We start from the raw sequence: 19,976 nt of genomic DNA on the forward strand, positions 1-19,976 counted from the left end.
AGGAAGAAAAAGAAAAATTTCAGTGGAGAATCGAATTACCACTAAATCTTCATAGTACAACCAAAACATCTAAACACTAAAAAAAAAAAAAAAAAAAAAAAAAAATCTTTTTGGAAGATTGAATATTTCATGTTAAATAATGTTTAAAGTTAAATTATATTCTATAATATTAGGATTTGTCAAAATAGAAAAGCATAAATGTAAAAAACCTCATGCGTAATATTGGACAAAATGGAGAAAAAGCAATTAATTTGTAAATCTAAAAGAATATTGTACGATAAACATACACTGAGAAAAAAATGTAGGTGGCGTACCTAAAAAGGTAGGTTACATGCGTAATTCCTGTACTTTTTGGACTTAACATTCAGAAGACGTATAACTGGAAACGCATGTTTTATAGTAGTTTCCGTATAAGTGTTCTATCTATACGTACTTTTCGTATGAAACAATATAGGCGGTCAGGATCTCACATAGAAATGGACGTATATAACATATAGCTGAGGAATATAACAAGTATATGCATGTGATATAGAGAATACTGCCAGACATCCTGCAACGGCATGATGTAACATCTAATGGCAGTGCGTATGTAGCATATGGATAACGCATATTCCGTATTCATTTCTGTAGTAAGCAAGAGGATTCTATATATTTGTATATACAATATACCGCTGTCCGGAGAACGCATTTTTCTCAGTGTATCTCTTAAGGGGCTCTATCAAGGTGAAATTAAAATACCGCTAATTTTACAGTAATTATGTGATATCTTCAAATAGATAAAAAAAAAATCGAAATGTGGAATAAGAGCTCGCTAGACAATATTATTTTACATGAGATACCGTTATCACAAGTCACTTATCTGCTTTCGATTTCTATCAATTTAGAATATAGGCCTTTATTTTCGCTTTTCTAAATGGCTGCAAAAGAAAACCTACTAGGTGACTCGTGATAACGGTATTTCATGTAAAATAATATTGTATAGGCCTCTCTTGGGGTTCTACATTTCGAAATCTTTTATCTATTTGAACATATCACATAATAACTGTAAAATTGAAATTGATAATGAAATACGAGGTTTGTTCAAAAAGTATCCGTATATATATATATAGGGCCGGATAGGGCCAGATTCAGGATTTTCTGAGGGGGTGCACCAAATAACTGCCAGCACATTTGAACTAAATTGAGTTTTTTTAATGCCTCTAGACATCTGTGGTGTGAATGAGGAATTGCCATGGAAATGCTAAGTGTCTGCTCTCGATGAATCATTTTTCTTCAAGCTTCAGAAAATTGACTGATACTATTGATTTTTGGAAACTCACCGCCAGCTTCTCACTTTAGTTAGTGTATATTTACAACGAAAGGGAGTGCACGTGCACTTTTGCACCCCCTAAATCTGGCCCTATATAATATATATATATATATATTGTCCGAAACGAAACGCTCGAAACCCCTCCTCACTAATTGGAGGTCTGTCAGCAATTGACTGCTTCTGCAGGTTGAAAAAATTAAATAAAGAACAACAATACAGATTAGGATCTATGGGGGTGGGGTGGAAAGGTACCATGAATTTATTAATCCACAAATTCTGATTACCTGGGAAGTCAAATGGAATGATTTAAATTAACAAGTACTATCATTCATTAATCGAATTTCCTTTAAATGAATATAATATACTCTTGTTCCAGTCCTCAAATAATTGATTTACATTTTTAAAAAATCATAGCATAAATGTAATATAAATAAAATAAAGAGGAGTTTGTTTGTGTGTCTGACTGTCTGTGTGTCTGTGTGCGGCCTGGGGAGCAGACGAGTGGACCGAGAGCTACCAAATTTTGGTCACGGGTACCTTGGTTCATGGCCCAGACCAAAACGAAGCGTTATTTTCAAAATTCGAACCAGGGAGTCTTAAGAGGGCGTTTACCGGGACATGTAAAAGTAGTAGAAAATGACCGATATTAGTGTCAAATTTATAGATTTCGCGGTCGCTGAGATCAATGGTAAAACTCCGATCGCATTAACTCACAATTCACCCCATCCGGCTGTGGACCGAGGGTCACCGATGTCAAATCCATACTTTTCGTGGTCGCTGAGATGAATGGTGATATTCGCACAGGCGTTGACTTCCAAATACAGACCCCAGCGGCTGGAGGCCAGAGTAGTTTGTTTTCTCAAAATTCGAACCAGGGGGTCTCAGGGGGCGTTTACCGGAATATGTAAAAGTAGTAGAAAATGACCAATATTTTTTTCTTATCGTTGTTCAATTTGTTTACATAGATATTTTATCTGACCCATGCGAAGGATGGTTATTTTAGCTAGTGTAAAATATTTTTTAAAATGGCTACAAAAATCGCCATTTTCATAGAACTTCAGAAAAAAGTGGCCCTTAGTGCTAGAGAAAAAGCACTGCCTAGAAGTACATCAGGCTAACGGTGGATCTGTATAAAAGGCAAATAAAGAAACAAGCATTCAGTCTTGTTATATTGTTGTATTGTCAACTGAACAAAACGTTTATTTCATTTTATTTTAACCATATGTGCCAAAGAAATCATTTGATTTGTAATCTTACATTCATTATCAATACTGTTCATGATTTATGTTAATGTTTTTCTTCCAGCGAATACATTCATTATTTTAAAGATGTAGGAATGAATACAATATGAGCTAATAAACATATATGTGTTCACAATTTCTGTAAGTTCAGCTTACTCGCAGTAAAGAAAATCATCATTTTGGGACACTTGGGACGGGTAGGAAGTATTCTCATTGGTGTTTTCTGTCTCACAATATTGTTCTCCTTGATCGTCACAAGAACACCACTCTTTGTTGTCAATACATTCTTCTTGTTCTTGTTCTTGTTCCTCCTCCTGCTGACCATCTTCATCAGGGACCTCTTCTAACTTGTAGAACCTCAATGGTTTGGAGCAAACGTCCTCAATAGCTTCTTCTAGATCATCCTCAATAGGTGAAGCAATATCTTTGGTAAGCCATAAGAAGAAAGTTACGTCTTCGGGTTGAGGTTGCCTTCCTTTGATGGAAATATTTCGGTCCTCATCTTTACAACCCTTTTTCCACTTGATTTTAGTAACTTTCGAAGATTTGTAACATTTATCTTGTCGATAAACAATTTTGGTAAGTACTTCGTTTCCAAAATATGGATTTCGATCAAAATACATGTCTACTTTCCATTCGGAACTTCCCTTGTGTTCAGTGAAGTTGACGTCTATCGCAGACAGGTAACGTAAATATTTCATTTCATGGTCCGGAACAATGTTTGCAGTTACGGGATGATTCTTTAAAGCATTTCCAAAAAGCATCGGTATCTTTTCCATGAGTTCGTTTCTTTTTTGCGTTAATGATTTCCGTAACTGTTTGTAGTGCAAATTGATCTTCGACTCCTTCACAATTACATCATTATTGAGTCTTTCAATCTTTTTCTCGCAGGCTCTCAACTTTTCCAACTTCTGTTGGATTGCTTTGCTGTAACCTTGTTTCCTTGCAGCGTCGGAAACACTTACTGCGTCGGCGACTTTTTGTACTTTTCGTGGTGGTGGTGCATGACGATCACACATCTTGCCTCTAGTTTGGTTGCAAAAATTCCTACGATGAAGAACAGTTTTATAGAAGATTTTTTTTTTTTACTCGAAAATTTTGATTAATTCTCGTTTAGTCGTACTATTTGAAGGTTTAAATTTTTGACAATCGTGACAGTTACCAAAGATATGAATAATACATTGTTATTGTATTTCATTGTTTAAATTGGCCCTCAAAAAAATATTAGTTGAAATTTCTATTGTTTGAATATTAGACTGATTAATGAACGAAATTCCGATTTTTAAAAAAGAAAATTACGAAGTTGTTGACACTTTAGGGGGCGCGGTGGCTCAGTGGTAGAGCCTTCACCTCCGGTGCTTGGGGTCCCTGGTTCGATCTAAGCTCGCGCCGTGTGGAATTTGTGGTGGACAAACACCGTGCTCGTGGGTTTTCTCGGGGTTCACCCGTTTCCTCCTACTTTCTTCATTCCACCATTTCACTCATCTCTCATTATCACCATCTCTTTAGCCTAACCGACATAACCGCGGGACGTGAAACTTAAAGATTTCATTTCTTTTTTTTTTTTTTTGTTGACACTTTGAGTGACTCAGAAAGTAACTAGCTAATTTTTTAGTTTGTTTATTATCTATAAGTTATAATGTCTGTGTAACACCTTGTGTCCCTAATGCCTTATATCTTAAAAATGAGGGGGACACAGTCACTCAGTGGTAAAGCGCTTACCTCTGGTGCACGGGGTCCCTGGTTCGGTCCCTCGAAAGTTTGTGGTGGATAACCTCGTGCCTGTAGGTTTTCTCGGAGTATTCTCGTTTCCTCCCACATTCTCATTTTCACCAATTCTTCCCTCATCATTCACTTGTCTTAATCATTGTCTTCCTTAGACTAAAGGGCACAATCGTAGGACGTTAAATTGAAATATCTCGAGAATGAAAAGAGCTACTGAAAAAGAGGTTAACCCTTGTCCGGGCAAGATGTTTTTGTAACGTAGACGGCAATTGGGGCCTTACCAACTCGATATGTTCATGACTTTAACTTCGACTAAAGATAGAAGAATTCAGAATTTTATGTCATCGAAATATTTATGGTTATTAAGAAATTAAAAAAAAAAAAATGAAGCTACTGAGGCTGGGAAGCCCCGCTTGCCCGGATAAGGATTAAGGAATTCGGAATCAAGCATGGTCAATTGACCAAACAATTTTCAATGTGCCAGTGCCGCCATCTGTAGCTTGTTTGTAAAAGTGACATCCCAATTTCAACTGTATTTCGAGAAGAAAAGCAGGTAAAAAAATAACAATAAAATAAAATAACATAAAATAATTTTAAAAAATAAAAGCAAGACGAACTGAAGAATTAAAAAACCGCTCCCTCAGTTTACTTGACCGTTTTCGATGCCATAACTAGAGGTCTGCGCGGACATAATAAAAATAGTATACGTCTATCTGCATCTTAGAGGTCTGCACGGGCTGGATTTTTTTTTAGCCCGGGCCCCGGCCAGGCCCGTGAATTTATGATATGAGGCCCGACCCGAGTCGGTGTGATAATCAAATGGGCCCGCAACAAATCCGAATTACAGAAACTTAATAATTAACGCAAAATTGTATTTTTATTTACAACAATTAGAGGTCTAATTTTGCAGGTTACTTTTGCAGTGCTTATATTCCACTAATACATATACTTTTTTTTTTTTTTTTTTTTTTTGTACTCTTGAAATATTTTCGACAGCCATTGTGTTGTGTTTCAGTTTCAGCAACATTTGATTTCTCTTTTTACAAGTGAAAATGGGAATGCTATATTTTTGTGGAGAATTTGTGAAAGAAATGCTTTCAATATCAACAAAATAATAATAAAAATAAATAATAATTATAAATAAATAAAAATAAATAATAATAATAATTAATAATAATAAAAATAAATTAAATAATAAATATAAATAAAAATAAATAATAAAAATAAAAAATAAATAATAATAATAATTAATAATAATAAAAATAAATTAAATAATAAATATAAATAAAAATAAATAATAAAAATAAAAAATAAATAATAATAAAAAACTAAAATATAAACCAACATTGTCTTGAAGAAGAAAAAAAATTTAAAAAAACGTTCTGAATGCTTTTGTTTCTTTAATTCAATGTTAGAAACTGTACTTTCACTCACAGATAAACTAAACATGTTTATTTCTGTTACTTTTAAGTTTTTTCTCCACCACCAGTTAGCTTTATTCTCAATTGCATGTGATAATCAGAATTTTAGTAAAGGCGTCTCAAGTTACAAATTTAGATGCGGTTTAAACATTCTCCAGAAAGAGTGATCCGATAGATATCGTTGTACAGTATATTAACAAAGTTAGGCCCCAAAAGGTCCGAGAAATATGGTTGTATATTTAAAAATTTACGGCCCGTGACCGGCCCGGGTCGGGTCTAAGCCTGCAGGCTCAGCCCGAACCCGTGAAGACCTCCACTGCATCTCCACTCACATCCACAAAATGTTAACTGCAACTCGACATAACTTTCGTGCATGTGTTATTTTGTAATTTTGTATAGTAGATTGCAGTTATATAGTACTGATCACATTATTATTATTATTATTATTATTATTATTATTATTATTATTATTATTATTATTATTATTATTATTATTATTATTATTATTATTATTATTATTGCATAAAGTAAACACATACTGCAATTTATCCTAATGCATATATAACCTCACTTTTTATTTATTAAGTTTTTTGTGTATGAAACAAAGAAATGTACACACACATATATATGGTCGGTCACGATCTCACATACAGATGGACGTATATCACATATAGCTGACGTAAGTAACACAACTATATGTAATTTACATAATATACTGAAGATTGTTAAATTTCAGACACCCTGCAGCGACATGACGTAATATCTAAGCAAGAAGAAGGCAATACGTATGTTGCATATGGACAACGCATGCTCCGTACAGATTTCTATAGTAAACTTATGGATTTCGTATATTTCTATAATATACCGCTGTCCGGATAAGGGATTTTTCTTAGTGTATTTTTCACAAAACAAAAAAAAAAAAAAACATTTAAATATCAAATGAGTAAAGTTCAAGTAGATTTCAAAGAAAACAGGAAATAGTTTTCTATATAAGTCAAATGGGTAAAACTCAAAGATGGCGCGTGTATTTAACATCGTTAAGCCATATAATTAGTTAAATTGACCTCTTACATATATATATATATATATATATATATATATATATATATATATATATATATATATATATTTTTTGCATTTTTTCTTCGTCCTAAAACATAGTCACTCAATTTGAACACGGATTTTCTTAAAGAAAATTCGTCACCCTTTCTTTGTTTTAGGTATGTAATATAATTGTGCTAGTGAAATACAAAAATTTCCGGGAATGATAATAACACTTCTCGTCAATTAATCTGTATTGTACCCACATAAATCACATCAATCTCACGTACGTGGTTTATTGGATATTAAAAAAAAAGATATTGTCGGTTCCCATACAATATACGTATATAGACTTAATACTTACACACCGTAATATAACTACATTAAATTCTAACAGTTTATAAAGAAAGGGACAGAAAATTGCCGGAAAATAAAGTTGCCGGAAGCAATAATACCAACTTGGCTGTCATGTATAACATAGATAACTCCATTTTCTTTTCTTTTACACGTATGTGGTTAACAATGTTTCTTTCTTCATAAGTTAACAAAAACCAAAAATTCAGAGTTACTTTTTTTTCTTTTTTACGCACACATAATGTTCTTTTCAAAACAATAATATTGTATAAGCCTGACTTACTGATAACCTACATTTTCTTACATTCAAGTTTATATAGTTCTCACATAAATTATAGCCACTTTCTTTATTAAGTTTCGTCGTCAACAGGAATATGATTTTATTTTCTATTTTTTTTTTCATTTCTCTGTGACATACTATTCTTATTACAATAATTTTCACATCCTTCAAAAAGTGTAAAATAAAGTATTTTTTTCCCTCTGAAATTATATCAGATACCATAGTCAGTTTAAGTATTTTGTTCCGCGGTTATTTTTTTTATTCAAATAATTTTCAGTAAATAGAAAACTGTTCTAAGAGTTTGATGATATTATTATACATAAATTTCTAAAAATTAGTTATGAGTTTCCTGATTACGGAAAAATGTTCATGGATTTTAGCAAGTCTTTATTATAAGTTCACATTACACTTTCTTAACGTTTAACCGTTTTTGTTTGGTTTTAGCAAATCTTTATTATAAGTTCACATTATATTTTCTTAACGTTTAACCATTCTTGTTTGGTTTTAGAAAATCTTTATTATAAGTTCACATTATATTTTCTTAACGTTTAACCATTCTTGTTTGGTTTTAGCAAATCTTTATTATAAGTTCACATTACATTTTCTTAACGTTTAACCATTCTTGTTTGGTTTTACCAAATCTTTATTATAAGTTCATATTACATTTTCTTAACGTTTAACCGTTCTTGTTTGGTTTTAGAAAATCTTTATTATAAGTTCACATTATATTTTCTTAACGTTTAACCATCCTTGTTTGGTTTTAGCAAATTTTTATTATAAGTACACATTACATTTTCTTAACGTTTAACCATCCTTGTTTGGTTTTAGCAAATTTTTATTATAAGTACACATTACATTTTCTTAACGTTTAACCATTCTTGTTTGGTTTTAGCAAATCTTTATTATAAGTTCACATTACATTTTCTTAACGTTTAACCGTTCTTGGTTGTTTTAGCAAATCTTTATTATAAGTTCACATTACATTTTCTTAAGTTTAACCGTTCTTGTTTGGTTTTACCAAATCTTTATTATAAGTTCATGTTACATTTTCTTAACGTTTAACCGTTCTTGTTTGGTTTTAGAAAATCTTTATTATAAATTCACATTACATTTTCGTAACGTTTAACCGTCCTTGTTAGGTTTTAGCAAATCTTTATTTAAGTACACACTGAATTTACTTAACGTTTAAAAATCTTCCATCGATTTCAGCAAATCTTTATTATAAGTACACATTGCATTTACTTTATGTTAATCATCCTTCATTGATTTTAGCAAATTTTTATTTTAAGTATACTTTGCATTGATTATATTTCCTGCATTGATTTTAGCAAATCTTTATTATAAGTACACACTGTTTTTACTTAACGTTTAACTATCCTTCATTGCTTTTAGCAAAACTTTATTACAAGTCCCCAGTGTGTTTATTTAATGTTTAATGGGTTTGTTTCCCCTAAATCTTGTCCTATATAACAAGAAATGATTTTATTTATTTATCGCAATAATTTCACTAAGTCAAAGTCGCAGCTTGGAAGGTCAATAATACAGATGTGCATTTTTCTTATCTTTCACGTACCTTCACCCTCTTTCACACTCATCCTCAAATAATATTTATGGCCTCAACCTCAGTTGCCCTCACTCTCATTTAACTCCGTCATACTCAAACTCAGTCGCCCTCAGCATTAAATATTATTGGTGTCCTTACCCTAACTCACCCTCACACCCAGCAGTCCTTCATCTTGAAATAATATTGATGCTCTGACTCTCACTTGCCCTCACTCACACTCATTTAACTCCGTCACACATAAATTCAATTACCTCAACCTCACTTGGTATCAAATAAAATTTACGCCCTCACCCTCACTCAAGTGCTCTCACTATCATTCCCTCGTGACAAAATGCTACTAAGGTGCCCATATCTGGTCCATAACTCGAGAATCAAAGGTCTGAATCTGTTGTTGTCCAGAAAACGAGAAATTTCCCTCGCTTCTCGTCTTGAAATCGAGATTTGATACGGAAAAAAGAAAAACGGAGTGAAATCTTTCAATTTAACGTGTCACGGTTATGCCGGCTAGGCTTAAGGTTGGTTTAAAGGGACAAATTTTGCCGATAGATGGCACTACAGTCTTCGTATCTCTCCCATGTATTTCTTTTTATCTTTCACGAAAATTCACGATTTCTCTTACAAATTTCAACTTACAGACTTCAAATTTTTAGAAAAGGAACTTCATAATCTATCGAAGGCAATAATCCGTGCCGATTTTTTGTTTAGAATTTTCCTCATTGTTGAAATGGCTTGATTGTTCAAATGGATATCCAAATCTGTAACAATGAAACTGTTTCAACAATGAAGAAAATTCTAAATAAAAAATCGGCACGGATTGTTCTCTTTAATAGGTCATGAAGTTCCTTCTCTAAAAATTTGAAGTCTCTAGGTTGAAATTTATAAAAGAAACTGTAAATTTTCGTGAAAGGTAAAAAATACATGGGAGAGATAGGAAGACTGTAGTGACATCTATCGGCAAAACTTGTCCGTTTACAGTAACCTTAAGGAGATGTAATGATGAGAAATAAATGGAATGGTGAATCAAGAAAGTGGTAGGAAACGGCAGAACCCTGAGAAAACCTACAAACACGGTGTTTGTCCACCACAAAGTTCATTTTGTGGAAGCTGGAATCAAATCAGGAACTTCCTGCACCAGAAGTGAACGCTCTTACCACTGAGCTACCGCTGCCTCGCGTTTCAAGACGAGAAGTACATTTTAAAATTCGAGATAACAGAAAAAAAAATATTCTCAAATCTCATGGGCAACACTTGTTCATCTAACATAAATCTCAAACACTGTTATACAGTTACACGACTCATAATTTAAAAACTCTTAAATTGATAAAGTGATTATCTAAACACAATGAAGAGTATTTATGAACATTTAAAGATACGCAAGTCATAACATAATATACTCCAATAATCAATATAATTTATATGTTGATATATCATACCGTTCGTAGATCTTTCATGACATGGAAGAATTTTGATAACTTCTAGATGAAATGAAAAAAATAAAAAAAGATCAGAGCATAAATTTTGTACATACATTTACGAAATGAGATGAGAAATTTTCGAGACGAGTCCAGAATAATCTTTTTGAGAATCGAGACTCCTACACTTTTTACGAGACGAGACAACCTTATTTCTCATCTCGTCTCATCCCGTAGCCAACTCTGGCTGAACCTATATCAGAACAAACGCTTGCAAATAAAAAAGGTGCGTGTAAAGAGATACCTAACTTAGGATATAAGAGAAATCAATCTACTGGACGAAACTTAACAAAGGCTGAACTCTTAAAACGTTTGCTTTTATATATATATATATTTTTATTATTATTTGTAGACCGCAGAACATAAAACACAATACTTTCACAATATAATATTTTGCAAATGTACTACCATATACCAAAAATTAATCATCTCAGAGCTCAGGGCAAGCTTGTAGCCACCACAAAAATGTAGGGAGACCCTGTAGAAGTTAGGGGGGCTAATCCAACCATATTATAGTTCATCACCATATTATTATTATTATTATTATTATTATTATTATTATTTTTTTTTTGCAAGCCTACCTTGAAAAGTTTAGGGGGCAGTAAAAATTTAGGGGGGCAGCCTCCCGGGGATTCTGGCTTATCTGAAGGGGAGAAGAATATAAATAAACTTATATTTGTGTACTTAGAACACTATTTCGTGTGAGGTTATCGAAAACACAAAGCTGAAGTTTTAAAGTAACAACATAAGTAACACATAATGAATTTCTGTTAATATTCCTCTTGTTCAGGCTCGAAAAATCCTGGACGCCAGGTATTCAAGGCAATTGGAAATAGGAGTCTGGCTCATAAATACGTTAAATCAAAAATAAAATTATGAAGGCCCATGTATGAAATTGTATTATTACGGTGCCTAGGTTTGAGAACCGGCGCCTAGGTCAGAAGAAAAATTCTCGAACACTTATCTTGTTTATGATGGTCTTTCGTCAGCCTAACCATCTGTCTGCCTCTATTCGCTACAGCTCCCTTCAGCTTCAAACCACCGCGGTGAACACAAAAGCATTTCTCTTGTAGGAATATAAGAAAGTAAAGCGCTATACAATACGATTCTTGTAGCATTAAGATACGAATAATTGTAGCAATGGGGTTGGGTGACCGATTGCTAATATATAGAGTAAATAGTAGAAAAAATGAAAGGATGTAATAGGATATGGATATTTTTAAAGGAATTAAGAGCTTTTTGGTGCAGAAAGTGCTTATTTGTAGCCGTAGCATAATAGCATGGAAATTAACGACAAATCTTCAAAATACAGGAAAGCTATATGATGGCCTAGATATTCTCAATCTGCGCATGAACTGATATAGTGCTTAGGTTCTAATGTTTTTGGGGCAATACAATAATAAAGTAATCCTCCCTAAGTGTATAAGTATCTAAAATATTTGTAATGATAGAACATTACAAATGATCATGAATGTATTTCAAACTAGGAAAATAGGTCTTATTAACACTTATTACTTATTTTGTTATTTTTCCTTTCACTATTCTACTAAATTTATTTGTAATTTGCAGTAAGAAACTGTAATATGAAAAGATTCCCTGAAGCTTCCAATGCCACTCACAGAGCGCTACTGATCTGTGACGTCACGCCAAAACCCTTGTCTGTGTTCTCGTGACGTAAGCAGCTCATTTTCCCATTGTTTGAAGCGTTATATCTCCGTAACGAAGACACATTTTTCTGTGATTTTTGGTATATGGTATATTGAAGACTAGTTCTATACGATGATGTCTTTAAATTACAATCTTTGGTCAAAAAGGAAATGTCCATTGCCCCTCCCCTGAGTTCGAGAAAAACATGATTTTTAATAAATCGCATCCTAATATACTAATCAAAAACGTGAAACTTATTGGACTATTTCTGCCCCATCGGAAAATCTAAAATGACGTTACTTGATATAATACTATAGTTTAAAGCCAGATTCGAACTCTTGACTTACTACAGGGAAATGAACCAGTGAAAGAAAAGTGTTAAATGCTCACCCATTTAGAAACAAAATATAACTTTGTAGTTGCTTAGCAATACCAGTATAAAGTAAATTATAATCTAACATATCCTACCTCTGTACACTAACTACATGGCTAAAATAAAACAAACACGAATACATCTCTCTCAACAAATGCTTAATAAAGAGAAATCCATCTTGTGGACCGATCATCCATCTTAACACTATTTACTTCACGGGTTAAGCAAACAAAAGAAATAAATGCTCACAAAATAGATAGGACCGCTTAGAATTCAACTTTGGCCTTGTGCTTAACAGCTTTGCACTTATTGTCAAGACGAAAAGGTACCGCTGTTAGCAAAGAAAGAAAGAAAAGTCAAAATATTTGATGATACTGGAGCTAGCATGTTTAAACTAGAAAAACAGCGTTTTTTTTTTTTTTAAACTTTTGTATGTAAATATAAACGCGAATTCGAGATGTGTAAGGCTCAGTTCTACAAGAAATATGTTTTCACACAATTTTCTGAATAACTTAAATTCATAGTTAATAGTGGTATGTGTTCCATTCGCATTGCTCTTTGATATCACGGAATAGAACGGGAATACACACAATACGGGTGCGACAGTAGTAGGCTCTTACTATCCACATCTTTATATACAGGGTTATTATAAATCATTGACCCCATTTCTTAAATTCACTGTAGCTTTCTTATTGGGCATAATGTCACAAAACTTTGCAGTCGTATTGAAAAACTCAAAAAGTTTTTTTTTTTCACAAAAAAATGATGCTTCATCGCTAAAGATGAGTTTCTCACAAAAACCCATTTCTTCCATAAGCTGTTGCAACGGTGCAGAAATTCAAAAGCGTATGCTTTTGTCATCAGGCGTCAGAGCCTATAGGAACAGCAGGCGATAAGGCTTATTCTGGTTCAAAGATCTTCGAAACGGTAGGTTGTGGAATGTTCAGCTCTCTGCTTCCACTGTTCATCGACTTTTGTGGCCTTCGTGCAAAACTCGCTCAGCACATGCTTTAAGAGGCCTCATCCCGGCGAAATTAAAATACCGCTAATTTTACAGTAATTATGCGATATCTTCAAATAGATAAAAGATAATTGAAATGCGGAACAAGAGCGCCCTAGACAATATTATTTTGCGTGAGGTACCGTTATCACAAGTCACCTAGTGGCTTTCCGTTTCCAGCCGTTTAGAAACGCGAAAATAAATGCCGAATATCAAAATGGCCAGAAATCGAAAGCAGATAAGTGAGTCGTGATAACGGTATCTCATGTAAAATTATATTGTCTATAGAGCGCTCTTGTTCCACATTTCGATTATCTTTTATCTATTTGAAGATATCACATAATTACTGTAAAATTAGCGGCATTTTAATTTCGCCGGGATGAAGCCTCTTAACAGTTTCTCACTATAGGCGGACCAGTTGATTTCTTCTTACAGAAGCATCCTGAAGCTGTAAACTGTGCATAACATCACTGAATGGACTTGGCAATTGGTAGATCTTTATTGAACTTCGATCTGAAATGTCGTTGCACTGTTGGTACAGACTGATGTGAATGAAACTTGAGCACAACATAAGCTTTCTCTGTGCCCGTAGCCATCTTGAATAAATGCTCAGTGCTGCGTTCTCGAGGCAGAAATAAGAAGCAAACCTGCAACACGAAAAATCTTGAATTTATGAAATCAGGACAAACATTTGTAATAATCCGATACGTATATATAATCCATCTGTAGTTTATTCCTCTAAGACAGTGGTTTCCAACCTGCGTATGCGTGAAGAACAAGAAAGGGGACACAAGCTACTAAACAGATATAAACTATGAAACAGATATAAAAGATCAGTCGAAATGATCACTTACAATTAAAATTTACCAAACATTACACACACTACTTATTTCACATTTTGTATTTATTACAGGGAAGAAAGGGAGGCAATGTGAAGTATGCAGGATTTACGAAAGGGGGCGCCAGGTCAGTGGCGGATCTAGAAGGTAAAAACTCGGGGGAGGGGCAGCCAGAACCCAGACTATGCTAGATAGGTAAGAGTCACTTTGGCAGAACATTCGTAGGAACCAATACAATAAATAACAATACGAACAATTACACTCTTTAACAAAATAGGTTCAAACTTTCCCAACCCTAAGCTAACCCGGCCCTACCCTACTTATTCCTATCTTGCGTAATGTCAATAAAGTGACAAAATCACTTGTTCTGCACGAAATGCACTCTTCCTGCTAGATATATCATGAGTTTACTATAAACTTTCAAAAATATAAATAAAAAATAACTTAAATTATTTTCGTCTCTCAAAAACTGGAGGGAGCTAGCCCCCCCCCGCCTTGGGCTAGATCCGCCACTGCGATACATAAACAAGGTTGGGAATCTCTGCTCTATGACAATCAATTATCGCTAGAAGTTTGTTTCAGTGGGTCAAGGATCACAAGATGGTGTGAAAGATTTTGTTTGTGAAGTAATTATATAGCCTTTCCTAGTATATTCACATCGTGTTTGATAAATTTTCTAGACTAATTTTAATGCAAATCATCTTTGTATTTTTTTATTGTCAAATTTATAAATAAATATTGTAAAAAAAATATTATTTTCAATTCAAATGCATATTATTTTCTTTTTTATATGCGTATCAAACTTAGTAGAGGAAATATAATAAATACACGAATAAAGATGTTCATTATAAAATTAAGACAATCAAATGTCTTATTCCAACTTTTAATCAGATAACTTGTTTGAGTCACGTGACGAAACTCTACTAATCCAGTTCGTCATACTAAATATAACAACTTCAGTATTTTTATATCATGCATTGTATACAAATTGTTCCATGCTACATAAAATTTACTTTGACACGTTGTCTACTTAATTTTTGAAATTAAACAAACTGTACATGCCTAATTTTGCTTTTCGATGCGAGATGGTTATTTTTTTTTAAATATCACAATAAGTAAAATGAGCTGTATTCGTAATTTGACTCCAGCTCTGTAATATATTTTGCAGTAAATTTCCGTTGACAACATGGAAGTTTATTGTAAAATAACAGTTTTACGATCTTCTGATAGACTTTCAGCTTTGTTAATTGAAAAACAAATTATATCTGTCAAAGAGTTACAACTGTGTATACTACTTCTACCAGAAGGTGATAAAACACAAGCACCATTTTTTTCTTGACCAAATTATCAGCAAGTTATCAAAACTATTAAGTGGTCTTTAGCAAATAATAGTAATTTTAATCACATAGTTTTGTGGATTACTGAAACATCAATGTTTCTTATTACTTCTCACAATTTTTCACTACCTCAATAAAACACCATTCTTCCTAGATTCCTATTAGAACTAAAGATAATACTTAAATTAATCACTATTTTCCTCTAAAAATTTTACTTCATAACTCACTAAAAACATCACTTTTCGTAAGTTCCTCACTACACACTTCTGATAACCTTCATAAAAAAAGTCACATTATATAAATCCCTTTCTAAAACATTACTTTCTTTTTCTATGTTCCTCATCATTTCTCATAAATTTGCAGTCACTTGACGGTCTCTACTGCTATAATCCTTTAAATATCAGCGATTGGTAGTATTCAGTGGCGTATTTAGGGGGTCTTCCGGGCTTAAGCCCCCCCGAAATCTTACTTCCTATAGTAAAGTATATGAAATATCTTGCTGAATTTTCACATTTTCAGGCAAAGCCCTCCCTAAAGTTAGCAAAGCTCCCCGAAACAAAATCGTAAATACGCCACTGGTAGTGATAATAGAATTTTGACAAGTCAATGTTAAATTAGTATTAATAACTTGTATTATAGGATGAAATGCGGGATTTTTGGAATCCCATTAATGAATATAAATTTCTTATTGTTCGACTTCCGATTTTTTTCACTGTCGCCCCTAAAATGGTTTCATATCACACCAGAAAAACATGAAAAAATATCTCAATTGAATAATAGTAAATGGTGTGAGCTAAATGACTTCAAGCTTTTAATGCGTTTATAGTGCACCATATGAGGCAATGATATCTGGATTAATGTCGTAAAATTTCTGGAAATTTTGAACCTGTTGGAAAACCCCTTTTTTAACGGTATCTTTCTGAAAAAAATTGGAAAAATAACAAAAATCTTCATATTAGGCTAATTTTACTAGTAATGGAACCTTTTTCTTTTTTTCGAACGCGTGAAAAATGTAAGTTGAAAAATTTCAACTGCGAATATTTTTTTTTAAAAAAAAAGAAGCATTCGAAAATAAAACTATTGTAATTATTCTTGAAAATTAATAGTCTGCACTCATTTCCTTTATATGCTTTTTAGTCGTTTATTCGTGGTTGTGCAGTAATTACAGAACTTTTACAGTTGCAAACACATCTACTATTATGAAGCTTTTTGTTGCAACAAATAGGGCTCTTGAATGAAACTGAGTTCTTAATGCGCCCTTTGTTCTGGTAAAATTTTGTTAATTTTAACCAAATTACTTCTTAAAAGAAAGAGCAGTAGGCAAATTTCACTAATACTCATGCACTAAAACATAATTACTATTATTTAATATTCTAATGTACGCTTTTATATAAATTTTATGTACAAAATTTTGTATGTAAACAAATATCTGTTCTCTAGTGCGACAAATTATATGTAGGAGAAGGAGTAAAAATTTTAAACGTTTCACGAGTGGTTCATGTTGAACAGTCTTCACGCCTGGTGAAAGAGGTTTTCGGGATGATCATTCTTTCCTAAATCAATTTTCATCACAAAAGGGGCTCGATCACTCTGAAGTATTTTACTGGAACATATATTGGTTCGTTTAACCAGGATTTCGTAACGGGGGGGGGAGTGACATGAAATTGAGAAGGCCCAGGAGCTCGATCAATCTAAACTACTTTACTATCAACATATATTGGTTTGTTAGGACTATAAAATGAGGATATGTTGGCAAGTATTTTAATAACAAACTATGAAGAAATTTCGAGCAAAATAATAATAAAAAAAAAGTTTTGAAAAAGATTTTGCAATATTTACGTCCTTCTCCTGTTTATTCAAATATAACAATTTTCTTTTCGTTATGACCTCAATTATTATAAAAAGTACATACTCAATACTGTCTTGTAAACTATCTTCTAATATAAATAAAATAAAAGAGTTTGTTTGTGTGTTTGTCTGTCTGTCTGTGTGCGGTCTGGGGACCAGACGAGTGGACCGAGAGTTACCAAATTTTGGTCAGGTGTGCCTTGGCCCAGGCCCCAGATCAAGACGAAGCGTTTTTTCAAATTTCGAAACAGTGGGTTCTCAGGGGGCGTTTACCGGAACCGGCTTGGGAACCAGACAAATTGACTGAGTGTTATCAAATTTTAGTCACGAATACCTTGGTCCAGGCTCCAGACCAGAGTTACACGTTTTTGTCGAAATTCAAACCAGGGGAGTCTCAGGGAGGCATTTACCGGGACATGTAAAAGTAGTAGAAAATGACCGATATTTATTTACTTATTTATTTAACAATCACCAGATACAGCTCAGAGGCCATTTTACATTGAATATCCAACAACATTAACAATGGAAAGGATTTGGGAAGGTATCGGCCAGGGCCTGTTTAGTAGGTGCCATCCCGGCATTTGCCTGGTAGGACTGAGGGAAACCCTGGAAAACCTCAGTCAGGATGGTAGGCAGCGAGATTCGAAGCCAGGACCTCCCGAATGCGAAGCCAACGCTCTACCACTTGAGCTATTAGTGTCGAATTCATATTTTCCGGTCGCTGAAATCAATGGTGAAACTCCAGTCGCATTAACTTCCAAATTCACGCTATTCGGCTCCGGGCCGGGAGTCAGCGGGGGGTGGATACCGAGACATATAAAAAAATAGCCCAAAATGACCGATATTAATATCAAATCCATAGTTTTCGTGGTCGCTGAGATCAATGGTTATACTCCCACATGCGTTGACTTCCAAATACAGCCTCTGTGCGAAGCATGTGTATATTCAACTAGTTTTACAATATATGCGTTCCTTTCCCTGTTGAATCAAATGCTAACACCTAACAGAACTTTCTTTCAACATATTTTTTTTATTATTATTCCGTCAACTACTGTCGGTTCCAAATGACAGGTTAAAGGAGCAACAGAAAATTGTCCTTGAAATAATATGTTTGATACTGCAAGGATGCGATCACGAAAAATTATGATTAAAAATGTCCACGCTGTTACACAACGGCACTTATGCTTTCGAAAGCTTGAAATCTCCCTGACTAGTAACAGGAATTCTGAGAATTCCATAACTTTTCTTGAAATTTCAAATTCCCTGACTCTTCCAGAATACCTCGCTTACATCGCCACCATATTGCAAGTAATACAAATCTTCTCATAAGAAAGAGTAAGCAAAAGCTTTCTGTAGTTTTCTTTTTAATTTTTAACGCTGATCCTTCTTATTGTCATTTCATTTTATTTTATCCTTCATTATTTTTTTTTTCATTTCTGGTCTCGAAGGGGGGGTCCGGACCCCCCCCCCCTTGGCTACGTGCCTGGTAAGGAGCAGAAAAAAAATAGAATGGGTCTAAAGCCTATAATATAATAAGTTGATTGCTATATTTTAGTATTAAACAGAGAGATTTTAAGGGGACCAATGAGCTTGGGGGCCCCGGAGATTGGGCTCCATTGGCTCCGCCCTTAATCCGCTCCTGCCCGTAGTAGCTGACATCTACCTAACATTATATTCCACATGTAAGTGTAAACAATCTCCCGTTCTTGGTATTTAAGTCTGTCAAATAACAAAGGAAACTAATGATAAATAGAGAAGTTATTCACAATTATAACTCCTTCGTGACTTTTGGCCTTGATATATATTATTAAAACTCTAAAATACGGGATATCCCGTAGAACACGAGACGATTGGGAACTCTAGTTTTGCATTTCTTCTCCACTGAATCTGATTTCGAAAATAAAGAAAGAAAAAAAAAGTGAACAAAATCCAAAACTACTTCTCATCGCCTGTGAATGATTTGAGAGTCAGTTTGGCAGCTCTCAGAATGTGTGATTAAGTTCTCCTATACACTTTTTTTTTTTTTTTTAATTCTTTGTCATCAAATAGAAATACAAAACGGAGAGATCAATGTCTGCCACATGTGTCTGGATTGTAACCAAACATCTGGTGAAGGATAGATCTGCGTTTATTTATTTTTTTTTGTCTGTTTCTTGTAGTTCCAACGTGGACGAGTTCACCAACCTTTTTTTTTTTTTTTTTTTTTTTTGACAAATGGGATTCATTCATTGTTTTAACAGATATAAAGTAGTTTCTTGTGCGGATTTCTTTTTCATCTTTGTTAACGGATCGTTTATAGATTCCTTTTTATCACTCCTACTGAGTACTCAAGTATTTCAACAAGTTGTCATGTAAGACTGTAGCAAACACGTTATTTCTTTGTTTTATTATGTTTCCATCAACGAAAGAGTGGCATATTTCATTTGAGTTTAGCAGTTAATGCCAAGCTGGCTGTTGCGATTCGTTCATGGCTGCATATTTTTCTTTCTTTCTTTCTTCTTCTTCTTCTTCTTCAAGATTGAGTT

General features: G+C 33.7%; 1 protein-coding gene across 1 annotated transcript; it reads right to left on the bottom strand.

Annotated features, from left to right (window-relative positions):
* Positions 1-2,471: 2,471 nt before the first annotated feature.
* On the bottom strand, positions 2,472-3,706 carry LOC145672170 (protein SET-like). Its single transcript, XM_081741530.1, has one exon. The coding sequence runs from the start codon at positions 3,567-3,569 to the stop codon at positions 2,703-2,705; it is 867 nt and encodes a 288-aa protein (XP_081597656.1). The 5' UTR covers positions 3,570-3,706; the 3' UTR covers positions 2,472-2,702.
* Positions 3,707-19,976: the final 16,270 nt, after the last annotated feature.

This window comes from Thermobia domestica, chromosome 15 (genome assembly GCF_964235325.1).
Source record: "Thermobia domestica chromosome 15, izTheDome1.hap1.1, whole genome shotgun sequence".
Lineage (NCBI taxonomy): Eukaryota > Metazoa > Arthropoda > Insecta > Zygentoma > Lepismatidae > Thermobia > Thermobia domestica.

Coding starts and splice junctions, on each gene's coding strand:
- LOC145672170 (XM_081741530.1), bottom strand. CDS start 3,569: ATGTGTGATCGTCATGCACCACCACCACGAAAAGTACAAAAAGTCGCC.